Here is a 21,308-nt window from a genome sequence, read left to right on the forward strand (position 1 = left end):
TAAGCTCCACCTCTGGACTGTACCAATATGCCAGTGCTTTACCTGGGCCTCAGCTGGCTTGTATCTAAGTAGCCAGGAGCATTGGTGGAGGAAGTCTGTGACTGTTTCTACCTGCGCAGGCAGATATACTTACTGGTAGGGACTAGGTTCCGAAAAGTTAGACAGCGTTAGCTCTTTCCTCCCTTTTCCTCTTTGTTTGGCTGTTTCATACTGCTTAATTATTCTGAGATGGGTGGGAAGAAAGGCAAAGGAGGTGCTAGCTTTTCCTTTTCTCCCTTTTGAGAAAGGAAAAAATGATATGAGCAACAAAATTTTTGATAAATGGAAGGAACAGACTTGCTAATTAGAAAATCTTTCCTCTGAAGACAGAACTTACTGAATTTTTTTTTTTGTAACCCTTAATTAGGGGAAAAGAGCTTTGGGACAATTTCCATCTGGAGAACTGACATGGGTAATAGGTTCTATTCTGGATAGTTAGGCACTCATATTTAACCCGTTTATTCTTCTTTTATATTGAAAAATGCTTTTATTGTCCTTTGCATCGCTTTGAAGGCCCATGTATGAGCTGACATGGGAAGAGTCTTACAAACGGAAGCGCAGTAAAACAATATGCCTGTTGCCTCTCTTTGACGTCTGATGACGACAGTGATTGAGAGCCCCGAGTCTAGGGACCCAAAGTTTTTAAATCATGAGGAAAGGTTTGGGGTTCCAGAAGGTGTTCAGAGCTCCTAAGATGGATGCTTTAACTTTGAGGTAGTGAAGCTCCTTCCGCATCAGAGCCAATGCTATGGAGATGCGGAAGGTAAAGGAAATCTCAATTGTGCAGGTCCATCTGGGAACATCTCCAGGCTTACGATGGATACTGATTTGCAGAATTAAGCTCTGCAGAGTGTTTTGCAAGTATATTGTGCTGTGAGCAAATTATTCTGATCCTGCAGAGACTGAAATATAACATGCACCATTTAAATGAATGCACCTAAACATGGTGAAGATGCCTGTTTGCGCTCGTCTTTACTGGCAAGATATCTTTGATAAGAATCACTAAAAATGCAGGGATTAGCAATAAGGCTCCAAAATAACCGGTAAGTGGAATGCAATGAAATGGAGAGATTCAGCAGCAAATGAAAGCTGAATTTTCCAATCCATGAGACTAAACTAAAGCATGCGTGAGGCTCTTCAACTTGTAATACAGTAAATAGGCCATGTGCTTTTTGTGAGAGATTCCTTGTTATTTGTAAACATTCAAAGAAAAATCTAAATGTAACTATAGAAGCAGTTTCAGAGATCTGCCATAATGCTTTCTTCTTTTGGTGAGCTGGTATGGTGAACATTGTGAAGGAGCTTATGTTTCAGAAATTAAAAAAAAAAAATTAGTAATGGAATTTGTGGTACAAGGGTCAAACAAGGAAAAATGAAAAGGAATTTTGTATTAGGAATAAGAAAGCTAAAGCTCTAGTACTTTGTGCTCTCCTGAATGTAAGTCTGTATCTGTATTTTCTTGGACTAGATTCACATGTAGTGCTTTTCTAAGCCAGATATTAGAAGGAAAGAATTATCAGTGTCAAAAATTCAGATAAAATCTGCAGTGAGCTTTGGTTCGATTTCTTAGTTTATTCTGGAGTATTCCATGGGGTTGTCACTTGTAGGAGTGCAAGATAATTTGGCAGACTATTACAAAGTCCTGTTGATATGATTAGTCCCATTACACCTAACAGGACTGCTTGCAAGAAGTTAGTAGGCTCAGGCTCTTGAGTCCTACCGTGTAACAGAGGTTGGAGAGGTTAAGGTGACAGTTACTCTTTCACAGCAGGAGAAGCCAGCTCAACACGTGTAGCCAGATCTTGACTCAACCTCAACTCTGAGAGAGCAGCGAGAATTTTTAATGTGGAAGTACAGATCTTTAAAAACCCAGTTGTACAATCTAGAGGGGGAAAAAATACTAATAAAAAAGATCTTACAAATACAAAAAGATGTTGTAAGCAAGAAAAGAGCTAGTTCACGCTGACAAGAGGAAAAAGCAATGGTTTAAGCTACAGAAAGGGTATTTTGCGTTCAGTGACAGCAAAAATATTCTGAAACATACACGAAAAAATGGGAGAATGGCAAAATGAAAATCTTTCAGAAAAAGAGCCTGATGCCTAACTGTTCAATCCCAGTTTTACTAATCAATGCTTCTAACCTTGCCAACCATGTAAAGCAGCTGGCTTCATTGCCTTCCAAATAGCATCTAGTTTAGGATTTACTGTGACTGAGCTGGCTCAGTAGTAGCGTTATATACTCTTATCCATCTTTTTCCTCTGGTAACGCAAAAAGCCATCACCTTTTCAAAGGATCAGAAGGTACTGGAGAATCTCTTGAGCTTTTTATAACCAAACAAGGCCTCTGGACAGAACTCACACTCATCAATTACACACGTCTTTGAACTAAAAAGGCAAGCCCTCTTTTATAAATAGGCCTAAAACGTGTGCCGGTTTTCAGATGATGAAAGGCCTTGTGTTTGGTTTGGGGAATGTGGGGTGTTGAGAATAGCTCTTCTGGCGTGCCTGACTTTCTGTGTTACCAGCCTCCCTGGCTGTCATGACTGACGAGAACTCGTAATCTTTCCATAAGGCAGTCCTCGTTTCCTTCACCATGCATGTTAGTTACATCGAGACAGGCTGAGTATTCCTAGGAAACGGTTGCCTATACTTAGTGGCTACACTTACCTATAGTTGGCCCCTTTGTCTGTAAATTAATGGCAGCTAATGTAATTTGCTATTTATAAAAGAGCAAATTATATAAAATATTTTGTAATGTAAACTAATTTCCTATTTATAAATAGAAATTGTGAGTGCAAATTGTATGTGCTGTGCATTTAAGATTACCCAGGGTTGCTGCTCTGGACTAGAAACCAAAAGAAAAGTGAGCTGAAGCTGTTTCACAAACATGTACCATATGCTTCCTAAGGAAAGTAGGAGACCTTTTTATTTAATGCATGAAAGGCAAGTACCACAGATACCCCACTGGTGTAACTCAGTCTATGCCAGGTTTGTTTCCAACATTTTTAAAAATTATTGTTAAAAGTGTCTTACTAAGCTTGGCTGCATAGCAGAGGCCCTGGGGACTGCCGACATGTGATGGACACAGACTCTTGTGTGGCCATAACACAGTCGTGTGTGCTGTACCGCTGTGTCTTCAGTCGCTCCAGAAACCTGAAGCCCACAGCTGGGAGTGGAGAAAGGACCAACCTAAGACTTTCCAAGCCAAAGAGTTTTAACGGGAGGCTACCAGCTTCAAAGTGATACTTCTGTCTGGATATACTTATTGGGTACAGTTATGAAACGCCAATACCTGAATAAACTAATGGGAATTCAGCTGTGCTTTTTTTTTTTTTGCACAAGTAGTCAGTTTAAAAAGTCTTTGCCATGGGCATTGCATAAATAATTTTTATATATATGTATATGTGTGTGTGTGTGTGGCTGTGTGAGTGTACAAATGCATTATTGGAGAAAAATGCTAAACAAAAGCCCTAAGAAATTTCTAAAAACTCATGGCATACCTCCTAACTGATTTTCTAGGATGACTTATATTTTTAACTAATCACTTGAGTAACTGAAGCCATCAGTGACCTTTTTAAAAGACTATACATGCACAGCACACTGTTAGAGGAACACTGGGGTTTTTGTTTTTTTCCCTTCCACTGCCAGCAAAGTTTAAAGAATGAGTTTTCATACTGAGGGATAATTAAGCCTGAATCTTGTTTCTTAAAGGTTTAGAATTAGGCCTTTTGATCATAATGTTTTTTTTTTTTAAACTGTTAAAAGTCCAAGCAACCAAGCAAGTAAGTGCAGAAATTAACCTTTTTATTATATTATATACTGTAGTAGTAAAGTTTGTTTGAAGTGCATGAATAAAAAGTTAGTGAAAGTACAGGAGGAACAATCTAATATAGCAATAATAGGTGCATTCACTGTGCATCTGAGAGGAGGAAGGGGGGGGGGGGGGCGAAGAAAAAAAAAAAAAAAAAGAGTTTTCACTCATTTTGGCCTAAAACATTTGTGTTCAGGTTTCCAGGATTCTGACATCAGAACCCAGATAACGCTGATTAGAACCGTAGGGCTTTACAATAAAAGCTAAAATATTGACCATATGATGGCAAAAAAGTCTTTATTTTGTGGTTAACTTATTCTCTTCTAGCTACTCTCTGATGAAGTTGGTGGTGCTGTGGAGGAGGATCTCCTTCTTCTTGACAAAGACCGTGATCGCTCAGCACTGTAGGCAACATGCTTATCATAGTTTTGTATCTGAGCCTCGAGGAAATCCCTCTGTTGCTGGCTGATTGTCTGGCTAATCAGTCCCGGGAGAGCTTGAATGCTACCAATTAAAGTTTCCAGTTTAGTTTCCAGAGTAACAATTCTCTTCTCAAAATCTTCGCTTCTTTCATTTAAGTCAGAGATCATGTCGTACATGATGTTTTGAGTCTGAAAGTAGAAGGATGTAAGCAAAGTAAGTTTAGAGCGATCTCACAATCATGGCAACACGCAGCACAGCTTAACAAGGGTTCCTAAGTGGTTCTGCGCCTCACGAAAGAGGAGAAGAATATCAGAGCAAGATCTAGTCTTACGAAATCATTTTACCTCTAGATTCTCATCAAACTTTCTACTGATGCTAAATCTGTTGAACGTAAATGAAACACCACTGATATTTTCCGTAGCGTTTTAAACGTCTAGCTCTTAATGAATTAGATAAAACGCCAGACCTTTTTAGAAGTTTGGTGCTTAGAAAAGCAACATCCTAAGGTTTGTGACCAGAATTAATTGTGTAAGCCTTGAGGAGACCAAAAGTTGCAAAGCGCAGTGATACACTCTCGACTCTCCTCTGATTTTTAAACACCTAGATACTTCTAAGCAGAACAGTTTTGCTTGTTTTCTCCTTAAGCTGAGCAGGTTTTTTTGAACTGGTTGTAAATAAGAGTAGTAAGGGAGACTGCTTTTTGAAATGTAGAGCAAGGAGTAAAGCCTCACGCGTACACTTCTCTGCTTCTACCCTTCCCCCATCTATCTGTCCTCTACAAGACAGTGTTTCCTAATGGAAAGTATGCAGGTAAACTTTAAAATGTCATAATGGTCAGTACAAATGTAAACTAAAGAAGTGTGTTATTTCAGTCTGTCACTTTTTATTCTTTCATTTCCATTTGTTTTTCTGGCAATTGATGCACAGAAGTGGTTAAAAATAATGACTGATTTTTCTCCCTCTTGTAGACTAAGACTTCAGATTAGACTTACACTGAAGCTGAAATAATTGGATGTAATTTGGTAGACACGCTGGCTGGAGTTTATAATCCATTACACAGGAATGAAAAATTAATTGAATAACTGACTACCTGAAGTGCAAAGCACTGAGGTATCAGATGAGTGTCTATAATCCATTTTCCCTGCCCCCCCCCCCCAAGATGCTAGCATAATCCTTGAAAGTAAATTAGTCTACATGAAATAGTAGCTGAAAAGTCCTTATCAGTTGCCAGAGTGAGCCCCCCAGAGTGAGATGTATTTTCAGCAACTGATGCTAAGGCAGGTGGTTCCCTACAGCAAAAGGGGAACAAACACTGCACTGTCTGTCTAATCCTTGCCTTGATGATGCACTTTATGTATATGCATACATATTAGTCTAATGTGAAACCCAAAATGCGCTCAGCTGCCTCTGTCTAGTTATTGTTTTATATTTAAAAAACAACAGGCAAGTAGTTTGTGCTTGAATAGCCTAAGCAAGCCTTATAATACATCAGCAAAGCGGTCACTTGTTATTCTTGGAACGAATAGAGACGTAGGCATTTAAAGTCTAAAGTCCCAAAAGAGCTGGAGTTGGAAACCCAGCACCCCTCATCTCAGTCCGTGTGAGAGCCTGGAAACTGTGGTCCCTCATGGCACAGTCGCCCCTAACTGGAAAGCAGAATCCTTTCCAATACAGCTCTAAGCAAATGCTGCCCTATCGCAGTTCAGGCTAAGCATGATTATTGCAGTCAGTTCAGCAGCTCTTAGGATCAGCCCTCAGTTGTGAAATCTTTTTTTCAAATATCTTCCCCCTCCCCACAAACCTGGTGCATTCAAACCTTGACCGGTGCTGTAAATGCAATGTTTCATTTACTAAAATGTTAACCCATAATAGATACCATTTTGTTTTTCTACAAATAACAAAGTTGTTAACAGTATTTGCATGGGTAATGCCTAACGTTTTCACTTACAAGCTCTTCATTTTGAAAGGCTGAATGTTACTGCAAAACAACAGTAAGTGCCTACTAACCTTTGCCAGGTCCACCAAAGTGTTGGCTTGATCGTTCAGTTTCCTTTGTTCCATTTTTACACTTCTTAATCTAAAAAGTGGAATTTTAAGTCAGATGATTGGGTGTGTAGTCATCTTAAGTTTTCTAGCAAGCATGCATAAAACTTACAAGAACAAATAACTGCATGGACAATGCCTCGAGTACTTTGTGTAAAGTCAGAATTGGTCATGTGTCTGGTACAATGAGAAGCATGCTTCTTCAACACCGCAAAAAAGAAAGAGCAAGGAAATGTGATGTCCTTGAGACTACTGTTTGCCATGGTTAAAGTTGAATTCAAAAAGGGAGATAACAGTTTATCCAGGCTACATGAAAGAAAGCCAAAACATTCCTCAAAGCCTCAGTATCGTGACAAGTAGATATAGGAAGAAACATGAAACAAGTGATTTTTGTCATTAATGTTGTAGCAGTCGAGAATCTTCCCATGCCTACATGACTAGATACAGGTATTAGCCCTGTTCAGTCGGAAATGGATTGGGTTAGCAGGTGTTTGTTTGAACCTGATGGAAATACAGTGATAAGTGAGTTTCCCACTATATTTTAAACAGAACTTTCATCTGACCAGCAGCTAAATAACCAATATATTTGCCAATACATTTATATCCTTACCTTTCTGTATGCAGCTTGCAAAGCTAAATATGATTACACAGACATACCTTTTCAATGCACTAGTCAAAAAAAAAAAAAGTTGAGTGTAATTTTATCTTTGATGCTTACCTAACTGTATTACGGTATGCACATACTGAAAGATATATGCATGACCTTCCCTACATGTTTTCTGAATTAAACTCTGTTCTTCAGATTAACTTCTACAGGAGTGGTTTATATATATTTATAGATATGAAATTTTCAAAAATACACTTAAGCAATGACGAGCTTATGAGTGAGTGGCTTGTTAGACGTTTCCCAGCAGAGACTTACTTGGGCTTTAAATGACTTTTCTAGTAGACGGTCTGAGCAATAAATAGCTTTTTTTTTTCCCCCCAAAAACCAACACATCACTTTATAACACATGGGTGATTGACAAATGCCATGTAGTCAACTACTATCTCAAGGGGCAACCAAGTGGTTAGCTCTCAAATGAAAATAAGGTTGGCAGCCTTTTATGGCCTGTGGGTTGCTAACACGCTCTGCCTGTTTCTCAGTGATTGTGTTACTTCTTAGAAAGTTATGTATATCTTACAAAGCAAACATTACTTCATAAAAGCATATACAAGTGTTCCTCTAAAACAAAAACTGAAACTCTGGCAGTGGCACGAAAGAGCGCCATGGCACTCCCAACTTGTGTGGCACGCTCATGGCAGTTGCAAGGCTTTGTAGGCCTCAAAGTGCTCCAACCTCAACCCAGATGTGGAGACTCCTTTTGCCGTCTCTGCGTTTTGAACAAACAGGGGATGAAATTCTGACACCCCCTCCCCCCCCCGGTTCAAATTGATGAGAAAACTGCCAAGGCTTTCAGAGGGATCAGAATTATAGCCTTAGACTCCTGAAAGCCAACCAATCTGTTCATCTCCAATAGCTTGACATTTCCAAGATGGCTATAAATGTGTTTAAAAACTGGAGGCAGAATTGGGAGAGTCCTCTTCAGTGATGTTTATTTTTCTAAACTAAATTGGAGAAAATGGATACAAATTACCGCTTAAATTCTGAGAAGCAGGCGAAGGCTGAGAGCTTCCACAGTGTTACTGTTTGTTGCTGTTTTGTTTTTGTTTGTATACATACACATGTAGATACACATATCTGTACCTCTAGCTGCCTGTGCGTCTGCCTGTCCATCTAGCTAAATAAAAGCCTTCTGGGAGATGCTCCAAAATCAGGAAGCTTGTGTTCAGATCTTGTGTTACCAAACATTTGCCTTTCACATCTAGGCTAACCTCCACGAGGAAACTAAGTTGTGAACAGTGACTAGCTATCTTTCTTAATATGTAGACATAACTCTGTTTGTTAAGGTAGAAATCAGTTGTTCACATAAAGGTGACGTTCCAGCAGCTTGTTGCTGAATGTCATACACACCTTTTTCCTCCTCAGGCTTCCTTCAGCGCACGATGTCTATGATGTGGTTTGTAGGCATGGTGCTTTCAGAGGCTACAAGCTGGAGCTATTTTAAAGGAAAAAGTAAGGAGGCCCCTCCAGTGTTATGAGTTATATCATTACAGCCCCAGAACAGAGTATTTACTTGGAAAGAAGTATGTACTGATTTGACTACAGAATGATACTCCTAGTGTTTTGGTGAGCGCTCTCTCTCAAACAATTTGCAGGATATATATACTTTCTGCTTGTCTTTCTTAAGATTCTTTCAATCACCTATTTGCTAGTTTGCATGTTGCCTTCTAAAATTTTTGAGCAATCTATTATCAAAAGAAGTACTAGCTGACATCAGTGTGATAGTGCCTAATGGAAACCAGCCCCGAATCCGCACAGATTGTAAAAAATGCATCTCTAGGTAATGGCAAGTCTTTAGCTGCAGCAGTCAGATTACAAGAAAAGTGAGAGACTTTTGTTCTTAAGTAAGTTCATTAAGAGGAAATATGAAACATCCTGATATTATGAACTTCACTTATCACAGCAAAAGATCATGATTCTGGATCGCGTTTCCATGGCAGCAATCAGACCATCGAAGTTCACAAATAAAGACTCTATTTTTTGCATGCAGACAGTGGTAAATTCTGCAAATTTAGAAAGGAACAGCTCATACAACTTACTTCCGAGCTCTATTTTCATTTTGTTGAAATAAAAAGACAAAACAAAAGAAAACAAACTGTAAAATATACTAAAACAACCAAATGAGCACAGTGGGCTCGATTCAGCAGGTGCGACGTCCTAGAGAGTTGCTATTGCTTCTACTCCGTGACTGCCTCACTCAGTCTAATTTGCTTGCATTTATGACAAGGGAGCTTGCAGTACACTGAAACCTTCCCATCAGCTATCATTTGTAGCTTTTCTTACTCATATGATACATTAAAAAATGCAATATTCTTGTTTAGAGTGCCGATTTCATCTTCACCTTACTTAGCGTGTATGAGGAGGGAAAAAAAAAAAAAAGACCCAGACCAGCTGAAGGTAGAACAGTCACAGGCCATATCTTCAGCCCTTTTAGGGCTGTGAGTGTGAGTTTGAGTTTGTTACTGTAACCTACTCTGATTTCTTGTATAAAACAACTGGCCCAAAAACCTCACGCCTTTCATCCCTGGCTCCAGCCCAGTGGTTGAGGAAGAAGGACCAAAAAGAAAAAGTGAGATTCCAGAAAGATGGATGAGCGGCAGATGCTGCTGTGAGTCCCTTGAGAAAAGTTCAGAGACACAAGGGGAGAGCAAACAAACTGCACCCAGCTACCCTGCTACCGCTGGAAGAAAGCAGACCACTAGAGCAATGGTTCCCTCCATGGCAGAGTCCTCAGCATACTGAGAAAGTTATCCCTTTTTTTTTTTTTTTTTTTTTTTTTTTTGCTTAAATAAAACAGGTTCTAGAATGGGAAGCAAAGTGCTAAAGGACAGAGGGAAATGTGTTATTAATACAGCTGTTCAGAGTTTGGTTGGTACAGCCAGGAAAAAAAATGAACGCTGCCACCTTCTCCAACCCCCCCCCTTCCCTCCCCCCAAAAAAAAACCCTGATTGATTAATGAATTTTTTTAAGGCAGCTGCACAGCACCACGTTATAACCTGTGGAGCTCTTCTGGGCTTGAATGGTGATGCAAAGATGCAAAGCTGCAGCTCAAGCCTGCTGTGCTTATTTTAGAGCCCTCCTTGCGCACATGCACGCACGCTCACTCACTCACTCTCACAAAATAATAAGGTTAAAATGTTAAGGTATAACTTTTGCAGTCAGGGATTCAAATAAGTCTTGCAAACGATGTACAGAATGTGCCATCCTCTATCCCAGAGCCCCTGCCCCCTGCCCCCCTCACCCCCCCCCGGGTCATTTAAGCTGAGCAGCATGTCAGAATTAAGCCAATATAGTTTTTTTTCCCTACCTAAAAAAAAAAATATATATATATATATATATATATATATATGCCTCCACTTTTGTGGCCTTGTTTGCTAGTGCCTCAACTAGATCTACAAGAGCACAGTCACAGTTAACCTTGAAAGTTTGCTAAATATGAGCCAGTAATTAAGGTTTGTAGACTATTTCGTACTTTAAAGCTTAGCTCGCTAGTCCTTAAAACGACGCTATGAGCCAGAGAAGCAGTGACTGTTAGCCTCAATTATGATAAGCTGGCCTTCCCTGGCCTCGCTTCCACACAAAACGATGCCAAACAAACAGGAGCGGCTGCATGACTGTAGGAGGGTCAGTGGTATGCATCCCTCCTCGCAGCTTCGCTCACACACACACAGACCGCTCTTAGGCATTATCCCAAAAGAAGAAGCGGTTAAAACTGACCCTTAATTAATTTAGCCACATTTCCACTATATGTATGTCATGAAAACATATTCAGTAGGCTGTACAAACGGCTGCCCCAGGCTGGATGGCTATGTCAAATAGTGCACACAAATAGTGGCATGGGTCCTGGCCGTTCGTTACAATGAATCTGCGGTTCCTGAGAACAAAAGGCCTTTTTTTTTTTTTTTTCCATGTAATTTAAGGAATAGTAACTGAACCATTGTACAGTTCTAGCAGTGAGATAGCTTTATGAAAAAGACATATGATAAATTTTAGCTAAATATTTATAGACTGGCATACCATAATTCAGCTTAATCCTTCGGTTGGTCACAACTCTCAGGCGTCTTTTCAGTCCTTTTAGATGTTAAGCAGAGGGGAAGAGCTGAGCTGAACTTCGCCAGGGGCATCCAACAGCCACGCAACAGTTGCTGGCATATACTCCCATTCTCTACACCTGATGTCGGGTAATAGCTGACTGGAACCACTAAGCGATTGTAACCACCAAGGAAATATGGAGAGAGAGGCAGCTACTTGCTGTCGAGCTGCACAAAGTAAGCCGAAAACTTGATTGCATTTGCTTTTCATTAAACACAGCCTAGCACCTGTTCTATGGCATCGTTCTGATGTGAAATTTTTAAACCATTTGCTACAAATGAAACCTTTTTTTTTTTCCTCTCTTATCATCTACTGTATTTTGTAGCGTTTTTACCTGTAGGGCAAATAGATGCAACAAAGGATAGTCTCAGTGGCAAAACACATGCATGCCAAGTCTCAGCTAATTCATGAACCATTATGAACACCCAGGAAAAAACTGTGAACAATTTTGATTTATCTTCTGTCGGGCATACACAGCCAGCATACTTTCTTTTTTTAAACAGACACTGCAATAAAAACCTCCTTTCTGTCTTACTCTGAAAGAAAGAGAAAATGGAAACTCAAGAGCAAAGGTCTCAGTAGGGAGAGAGAAAGAAAGAACAAAAATGGAAAACCAAAGCAAAATAATACTTACTGATGAATAGCTTGCAAGAATTTGCGTTGATGTTTCCTTACTTTCGCATGGTCTATCTTTTTAACCAGCTTTGTGTTTTTATAAATTAACCATGTTTCCCTGAGTACATTGGCCGCTGCATTTTTCACCTGTTAAATAAAAGAAAAATACTAGGCTGATGAAAATAGTATTGTATGTCTTTTTTTTTTAATCCATTCCAGTGTAAACCCTTTCTAAAGCACCTTAAGACACTGCCTGTGGGAAGTGGGTATATCAGGAAGCTGCAGCAGGGAGGCCAGAAAGAAATGGTCTGACCAGAGAGACAGCTGAGCAATTTCTGGGTTGCTTGTAAGAGTGATATCGGGACCAGCTTTCTTTACATGTGGGAATTACTTGTCCCTCTTGAAAGGAGTTAGGACCATTTGGTGTTTATGACAACATAAATTACAGTGAGGGAATATTCACGCATTATCTGTGTGGTAATTAACTAGATGTATTTTATAGGACTGTAAAGTTCCTCTCTTCTTGTTGTATGATTATTACCTCCTATTTTTCTTAGCAATTTAACAGTCTTAAATTTCCAGAGCTGTTCACACAGATGTTATTTTTCTGCATTTGTTTCCTTATTCTGTTCTTTTTCTTACCGTTTTCACAGGAGAAGAAAAATAACTTGTTAATGAATGTAGCTAGTGTTCTATTTCATGAATTCTTTCATTATTTTTTTAATGGGTCTATAAAATGTTAGAGTACCCGCAGTTCCTTCCTGGCCCTCCAATATTCTGAGGAATACTTGAAAACAATAGACAATTTAAATGCAATGTTGATTAATGCCACAATTACTAGGTTACTTATAAAGGCAAACAGTCCTTATTATTCATCTCTATTTTCTCTCCCTCCAGCTTTCTATCATGCCAGTCACTGCAGCGTCAGAGCTAAGCCGATGTATCAGTTTAGACCCTGTGGGAATGCCGTGCAGTCGCTCCCCCCGGGCAGGAGCGCCCACCTTGCACCTGTCAAAGCTCTGGAGAACTTTGGCCCCAACTTCAGTAGAAGCGGGATCAGGTTTTAGAGCCCTCCTCCAGATCGCCAGTCCTTGCATTTCTGTAAGGTCTGGCTGTCTTCAGGCTCCGAGGAAACCTCTCCAGTATCTGTGGAGCTGATTTGTGATCTGACGTGCATCTCAGAATTAAAGGATTGGTTTGCTTTTCATTCGCTTTGAGTTTTGGGAGTACTGAAGCTACCAAAGCACCACGTGGATGCCCTACTGAACTGATATTTAGATTTATATGAAGGATAGATGAATAGAATAAACTTTAAAAGGCACAGATGAGCACCAGACTCTCAAAATCTGGCCAATCTTCACAAAACCTTTTTTACCCCTGAAAGAAATTTTCAGCTCAGCTGTCAGATTACACTTGAAGAGTTTTCTTGTCAGCTCCCTGAATGGCAACTTCTTACCTCATCATGGACAAGCATCAAAGCAGTGTGCTGCATTTGAAATCTGCCACTAAATCACCATCTGTGAGAGAGACTATTTTAGCTACCTGCTTCTCCATACTCTTCAGATTTTAGTTTCCTGTGGTGGGATTCACTTGGCCAAATACCTAAATTTACAGTAGATTCCTACTCTAATCAAATGAACCGACTCAGGTAAGAGTCACCTCATTTTTGGTATCACCAGTGTAGATTTCCAAAAGCATATGTCTCTGCTAGGAAGGGACAAACTGTTCTCTGGGGCCTGGTATCAACGGGACCTTAACTGACTATAATGGGGACGTAAAGCAGCAAGCTCAACTGGACTCTTTAAGGTAGGTTACACGAATCCCACCCTTTACGCCTATATAAGAACTGCCTTCCTACTCGTCTTTGGTTTTCCCCACTCTAACTGCTTAGGGGAGATGTGCGCTTTTCCCTGGAGACTGCCACAGAGACGTGGAAGCTAAGACAACTAGAGGAACGCGTTGACATGCCTGAGAGGAGCGCCTGCCCCAGCCAGAGACATTTCCTGGGTCTCCTCAGCAGAGGAGCTGAGGCAGCGCCGCGAGCACTGCTGCGAGAGCTCTGCTGACACAGCCGACCTTCCCGATCCGGAGCGGGGCCCACTTTCTGCCTCAGGGCTCTCCATCCATCAGTAAGGACAAGCTCCGGTGAGTTCCCATTCTGAGCACGAAGGCTTTCCTCTCAGCATTGGTTCGCTTCAATAACTAAGATAAACCAAGTGGAGAGGATTTTGTAGCTCTCACTCATTTTCTCGTTTCCTCAGTACTGACCTGTTTTTCCTGGACACAGGATTTCTACTGCCTCCTTTGCTGTGTTCTTTCATTTTCCAACATGTTATTTGTCAACACAAATTCAAGCTATATCTCTTAAGGAAAATTTTAAAATATTTGGTGTGAACGTCAGTGATTTCTAAAGTTTTTTTTTTTCTTGATACCTCTTTCAAATATTTTAATTATCTACAAAACATCTTTCAGGCTGCTGCATTACTGTGTGCAGCTGTGTGAGCCATGTGTTCAGTTCACACAAAGCAATTGCAAAGACTACCTCACTCACAAACTATGAATACTTGAAATTTATTCTTAAGTATAAGAAGGCATATCTTTTTCTAAGGGACAGTCCTTCATAGCTTGAAATTCTGAAATATAATCAGTCATTTCATCTATTTTAGCCACAAGAATTCTATGTATTCTTCTCATAGGCTGTATGACAGTTTGTCAGTTTAATGTATTAGTCTCTAGTTTCATAGCTTTTAACCGTTGGCTACATGAGTTGTCTTCCAGCAGCAAGGACCCTCTATAAAAGGATAGACAAATCCTCAAAATCTGCCGGTAACCTGCTGTTGCCCTTGACTGCAGAGAGCTCAGGGCATTTACTTCCCTCATGCATCTTGCAAAATCACACTCATGACAAAGTTCAATACGAGAATGGAGCATGAGATCATTTAAAACAAATGCAGAAACAGATTTAACACACATTTCCTTTTCAGTTGTGAATATAAAGTGTGACTTACTCTTTTAGTTAGCTGGGTGTCCATCATGAAATTATGCACATGTTTTTCAGCTTTGGTAAGTTCTAACTTCCTTGCGACCACAGCTACCACCAGTGCAGTGCACCCAGCACCCTGAAAACAATAAAACAGACCCCCAAGAGGTTATTACTGCATTTTTTCAGAGTTTTAAATGGATTTTTCTCCTTTGCTGTAGAGATATGGCCAGGCATCAAGTGATTCACCATCCCTGGTAAATATAGTGAACACGCTACAGCTATTTCAGTTCAGAGCGATAGGAAGCGTCAGCAATTGCAGGCTAGTAAACTGTCAAGGCATCAAAATAATTAGTGAGCAGCATCATTTGAAAGTTCTGCTTTTTTTCCTGCAGGGGTTGAAAACTTCAAACACATCCCCTTTGTAGTGCGTAAACAAAGGGGGTTATCAGAACAAATTGTAAAACTCAGAATATTAGAAAAATAAATGCAGAATACCCTGGCCTTAACAATTGTCTAGGGTGTACGGTAATTGCTAAAGAAGAAATTAGATTACTTTACAATTGTCTAGAGTGTATGGCAATTGCTAAAGAAGAAATTAGATTAGATTAGTACTTAGCACACAAAAAAGAAAGCTTTCTTAGGATTTTCTTTAAGGCCTAAAGGTGAAGTTGTCATAAATCTAGTATTTAACCACTTCAGTATACTTCCCTGCTGTTTTCTGAGGCCTACAATGATCTTTTCCCCATAGTATTTCTGCAGCTCTTATTCCCATTTAAAATAGCACACAACCACAACACCATTACCTCAAAACTTGAATGGAGAAAGTGGCAAGTTTCTAATTTGTGCTGTCTATATGTATGTGTATCTGTATATATGCATGGACATGCATGTTGGTAACAGGCCAAAGCCAGCAGGTGCCAGTTTCCTTTGGAAAAACAGTACCTTTATCAGCACTGCGAGTTTAAATTTTTTAAGGGAAGGGAAAGGAAGCTAGAATGAGTAAGGTAACCAGAAACAGCAGGTATTACACGCAGCTCCAGGTATCATTTACCATTCCTGAATTCTGTGGGCTTTCGTGGGTTTTTTTTTTAAAACATGCTTCACAGATTGTTTTTAAAAAATATATAAAATCACATTAAATAAGCTGTGTTTAACTTGCAGGTCCACTCGACTCTAGCTGTTTAGTGCATCTGTATCAGTTACTCTTCTAGTGAAAAACAGTCTCTGGTTGGAGCTTACTACGTTTTCAGACACACAGCTTTCTTCCACTCTTTCCATATTTCCCCCATTAATGTACTCTTGCTGCGTTCCTCCTCTACAGCTGCTTTACTCTCTCCAGAAAATACAGAAGAACATTGATGAATCCAGCTTCCCGGGCACAAATTCCACTACTAAACACGCAGAGATGCCAAAAAAACCCCAAATCACTGGAAACCCTCACTCCCGCACTGTCCTCAAAAACTGCATCGTTTGCCCTCTGCACGCACTTACTGAGGTATCCACTGAATTGTGTGAAAGCCTCCAGTCCGCAATTTCACTCCGCTGGTAGAGCATTTCAGTAAATTCATCTGCTCCCTCACAAGGGCCCATCATCTTCAATTAGTTCTGATCTATCAGCGTTTCCATCCCCCAGTAACCCTCAGGGAGCCCTCAAATAAGGAAGTCCCTTATCATTTTGCTGTAGTTGCCCATGCAGTAAAGGTAGTTGGAGGCTCACTCTCTAATCATGAGATGAAGGCAAAATGGGAATATAATAGGTTCTTTGCTTCCCTACATCGCACATAATGAGGCAGAAGAGAGCTAATGCAGCTTAAGGCTGAGCACTCCTGCAATGCACCCAGCCTTCTGAGGTGAGGACAAGGCAACCCTGTGAGACGCGACTGAAAGAAATTCCCCAGGAAACAGCCAACGCTTCTCCGGTGGCCCTTCCTGTGAAGGAGGGCTGGAGGGAATAGCTAATATCCTTCTCTGCGGGCAAAATAAACTACCCCGCACAATAGCAAGAACACGAAGAGAAGAACAGAAGTCTTTCGGCCCATAAGTGAGGCCAGCGCTCAGTGGGGCAAACGTTGCTTCCGTGACATAACTCAGCACTAGGCCTGCTTACAACAAGAACGCGCTTGCACTCACTGACGGCCAAGCTGGTAGGAGATTATTAATATGGAGCAGCTTGCTCGCCGCTGGCAAAAAGTGGTGCAAAACAGCTGTTTTGGCCGCGCTCCTATGGAAGAGAAATATTATATATTAAAAAAGGGGGGGGGAGGATGAAGAGGAATAGTGACAGACAAAAGGAATTCAGTTTGAGTCCTACAATCATTCCAGGCGTTTGAGATGATTAACTCTTATACTTGTTTAAAGTGTCACAGCGGTCACAATAGCCAAAGCTCTTAAAGGATGGTAGCTTTACCTCTCACATGAAAGATGGTGCGTGCAGCAATAGCAAGCATATAGTCACCAGCATGCTTCAGAAACCACCGCCGTGGTTTGCATGGCCTGCTAGCTTCCTCACCACCAAACTGCAGTTGCAAGGTATTCTCCATTCAGAGCACCGCCCTTGGCTTCATGGGCTATGACATGATCTCAGGATATGAAAACAGGCTCTTTTAACATTTCTGCAAATGAGAGCAGTAAAACACTGGCTTCTTGTTCTTTTTTTTTTTTTTTTGCAATACTTTGAAGAGGAAAAAATATTCTTTAAACAACTAACAGCTTACAGAACAACACACTGAAATCCTACTTAAAGTATGTGATTCTAATTAATATTTTATGTTACTGCTCTGCACTTTTATACAGTTTCCCCCAAAGAGCTCAGCATCCTTAAAAATAATAATAAAGTGAGAATTATCCCGAACTGCAGCAACGAAACACAAGCAATACTGTTATTTTAAAATGGCAGCATCACACTTGCTGTATTTTGGAACATCCCTGATCACGTTAAAATTAGTAACGTGAATTCAATGAGTTCATGCTCATATACCCAAGTCTTTTTCATTTATCAATACTAAACAAAGCAGAAGCTCTTGGCTTCTTATTAAAATGACTTGGGCTAAGTAAAAGCCCGCGCTTCAACTGCAAGAAAGTCTCTTTTGAGAATAATTTAAAAAAAAAAAATTTCAAAAAAGGTGATCTTTTGAATTACTGTATTTTATCATTTCCAGCATCATTCTTTTTGTCCTGTTTTCAAGTAAATAATAAACTAAACGACTGCTTCAAGCGCCTGCTTAACTTTGAAGGGAATCATGTATCATTAAAAGCAAAGGAAAAAAGGAATACTGTACAAATTTTCAGGTATCAAGGCAGTAATTCATTCTGTTTGGAATCTGCCCTCTTCAGTCAGTCCCCTGTCAGCCTCTTCCATTACAGCGATAGTTTAAATTGTGTATTTTGTGTTGGTAAACAGCATGACCTTAAGGGCAGTTGGGGCTTCCAGTACGTCAAAACAGGAGAGAAAAAAGACTGAAAGAATATTCATAACGTTCATCATCAGCCCTCTGAAACTTTAGCTACAGCTATACAGCTGAAAGCCGCCCAAGCCCTCCACCCCACTGAACTGCCTATTCAAGGGGCAGCTAAAATAAAAGATGCAAAGGCAGGTGGCAGATTTCAGAGAAGTAAAAAGCAGTGGTTTGTCCTAATTAGTAAATGCTGTTCACAGCTGTGTATATCAGACCTAAACTTTCTGTCCTGAGACTATTTCAGAAAAGAAGAGCCAAAATGACAGAGAAAAATCCAGTCCTTGTCACTCTTCAGATTTTCAATGACTGGAGGCAAATTTGAAAGACAGATGTTTCAGCTTTCGCAGTTTTTCAAAACTGCAAATTTCTCCTTTTTCTGTGCAGAAAAGCTTTTGCGTGAAGCATTAAACATTTACAAACTGTGTTGACAAATTCAGACACATCTGTTAAAAAACCTGGACACAAACTATCATAATGCATACAGCCGTAAGTATCCTAGGCACACCAAAGTTGAAGTTTGCCTGTATTGCTCAACTGCTCCATTTAATGTAGGAAGCTAGTAACAGAACTAACTGTCCAGCACCTGCTCTCCTTCAAGTACTACATGATCAAGAGTTTGCCAGGAACCACCAGGTTTAAAAGCCGATCTCTCCGGATTCTTCTGTTCTCCAGAAAGCATGCACTGACCAAACAAAACTTCCTACTCAGCCAGCAGAAGCCCCAAAAGAAGAGAGAGTTGAAAATGGGCTTCTCAGAAACGGTTCAGACGAGCACACCACCCACGAGCTGAGCAGTGCCTGGATTCTGTTTGCAGTGAGCTGAAACTGAAGCAGCTGAACCTCATCCTGAACGCACAGTATTTGTTGCTTCATATGGAATGATGTGTATCAGTCCTTGGTAAAAAGCCTGAAAACAAACATATGACAGACGACACATCATCCTTGGCCTTTCAGTCAGGCAGAGCAACAAACACTGGACTGGATTTTCCTGCAAAGTGGCATCAAATCTTTGATGACGGTGATGCAAAACTTGCATTTGTGAGCAATACGTCCCTGAAGCAGAAGGTCTACAGCCATTTACACTGCACAGAGCGTTCCTTGATCATCGCTCCACTTAGCTGCTAGCCTGTATGAAAACATTCTGATATGTCTGCAAACAACTTAAGAACATTCTTCACAGCTCCAGTTCTAAAGATGCCGCTCCTGCTCATAAGAAGGAAGGATGAGACTTAGGTTCAAATGCTTGGCCAGGTAAGCGATAACCCACGAAAGCTATCCCTAGGTGAGCTCTTTGATGCCTACAGTCCAAAGTAAATAGCACAAATAGAAAACAAATCTGTGTGGGTATTTGATTCTCATATGTACTTTTAAGTAATTGTTAAACATTTTTTTCAGTTACACAAGCCTAAATGATGACGGATGTTCCTCAGAAAAATGAACATGGAAGAATAGGTAGGATGAGGGGGAAAAACCACCACAATCTATCAACAGGTGCAGGCTTTCTGAGAGCAAGCCTACACTGTTTCAAAACCAGCAAGACAGGAAAGGTGAAATTAATTGTAGTTCAGGTTGTACTTTGAATTTAGCAACTGAAAAAGAAAATGCTAAACTGCACCTCCCCATTCCCCAAATGAAAGAACTATTACTTCGCGTTACCATTCACTTTGCCCTTAGGCCCCATGAACGGCAGCTTTTCCTATCTGTCCACACAGCTAAAACTCACATCTTGGCATTGTCTTCTGAATTGTTGCAAATACCCTTTCATCTGCTTAGACAAAGCAATTAATCTCCTTCATATCCATAATCAAGGAGTTGCTGCAATGGTTATTTTCTTTGCCAGTCATTTGTTTACTGTTACTCTGCTCTGTGTCCCCCTACTCCCTTCTCTGTGGCATCAGATAAAGAACATTTGCCCTCATGTTGCTTATTTTATGCCCTTAGGTTCCTCCATCCCATCAAAAGGGACACATTGGATCCTGGCTCTAATAAGCATTCATTCCCCACTACTAAAGGCTTTCATACAAAGCCCTGCGCTACATCTCTTGACTTAGAAAACACACACAAATCTAATATATTGTTTTCTTTCAAAATCCCCCTTTTTTAGTATATTATTTACTTATTACAAAACTTACCACAACCAGTAATGATACTTAGATTCCTGGTGTGCCACGATCACTTGCTGTAATACTGTAGCATAAGGCCTCCTTGGTCCCCTCTCGCTTTCCTATATGGTAAGCCATTTGGGAACTAGGACTACATATTTCTCCTGTCTTTATACAATACCTGACTCAATGGCATCCGATAAGAGTCCAGAAGTTCTACAATAATATAAATAACAATGAATGAAGATGGTAGGTCTGTACTGTACACATCACCACGCTAGACTTCGTTTTGTCTTTATTTCTTCTTCAGCTCCCACTGTGCTCTGCTGAGACACCTATCAAGATGCATATTATGTATCAGCTGAGGTACCTGTAGCAGTCTTATCACAGCCCTCTATCCTGCTCTTTGCTGATGTAGCCCACCCTGAGCTTTCTGCTGTCATCATCAGGGCTGCCAGTCTTGAGCTAACTAATTTAAAGCTATCAATCACAGAGAATTTAGATTATGGTACACTGCAGGAGACATAGCCCTGCTCAAATGCAACAGCTGCTCTACAGGGGGAAAAGCTCCTGTTGCCCAGAGTGCCTAAAATTACAGAAATCATATCTGACGAGGATGAGGCTATGAAGTGTGGATCAGGATCATGCCTTTCCTACAGTTCGCAATGAGGGGGTCATACTGATGCTGTACACTGCGAGTGCAAGCCTGTGCTGTTCAGACTCGGATGTCAGCAATGTTTAGTGTTTGGGTGTAGCGTTCCAGTAAGGGTCAAATTGTAGTGATAACCAAAGAGAGGTGCTTGCAAGTCTTCACTTAAAGGTTATGTTTTGGAATTCTTTTTGTTGTCTTGCTTAAAAGCTGAGAAAAAGAATGGCTAGTACTGTCTGAGAAGCTGCACTGAAAACAGGATTTGGTCAGCAGCTTAAAAACCTGGGACTTAAAAACATCCTACACTCCTTTAAGTAAATGCCTCTGGCATTTCCACTTGGTTCTTTCTTTGGTAAGGTTCCAAAATGCATTTACATGACAGCAATGAATTGGGCAATTTCTGTAACTACTTTGATTGCCTGGGGTCATATAT

General features: G+C 40.4%; 1 protein-coding gene across 2 annotated transcripts in view; it reads right to left on the reverse strand.

Moving 5' to 3' along the window:
- Positions 1-3,825: 3,825 nt before the first annotated feature.
- The window catches only part of LOC138060901 (small conductance calcium-activated potassium channel protein 2), a 208,769-nt gene continuing 191,286 nt past the window's right edge, over positions 3,826-21,308 (reverse strand). For both annotated transcript variants that reach the window (XM_068928203.1, XM_068928204.1), the window contains 4 exons: positions 14,696-14,806; positions 11,707-11,834; positions 6,280-6,349; positions 3,826-4,460 (listed from right to left, as the gene is read on the reverse strand). In XM_068928203.1, coding sequence (XP_068784304.1) covers positions 4,173-4,460; positions 6,280-6,349; positions 11,707-11,834; positions 14,696-14,806 — 597 coding nt within the window. In that variant the 3' untranslated portion in view covers positions 3,826-4,172. The remainder of the gene's footprint in view (positions 4,461-6,279; positions 6,350-11,706; positions 11,835-14,695; positions 14,807-21,308) is intronic.

Source organism: Struthio camelus, chromosome Z (genome assembly GCF_040807025.1).
Source record: "Struthio camelus isolate bStrCam1 chromosome Z, bStrCam1.hap1, whole genome shotgun sequence".
In the NCBI taxonomy this organism is placed as follows: domain Eukaryota; kingdom Metazoa; phylum Chordata; class Aves; order Struthioniformes; family Struthionidae; genus Struthio; species Struthio camelus.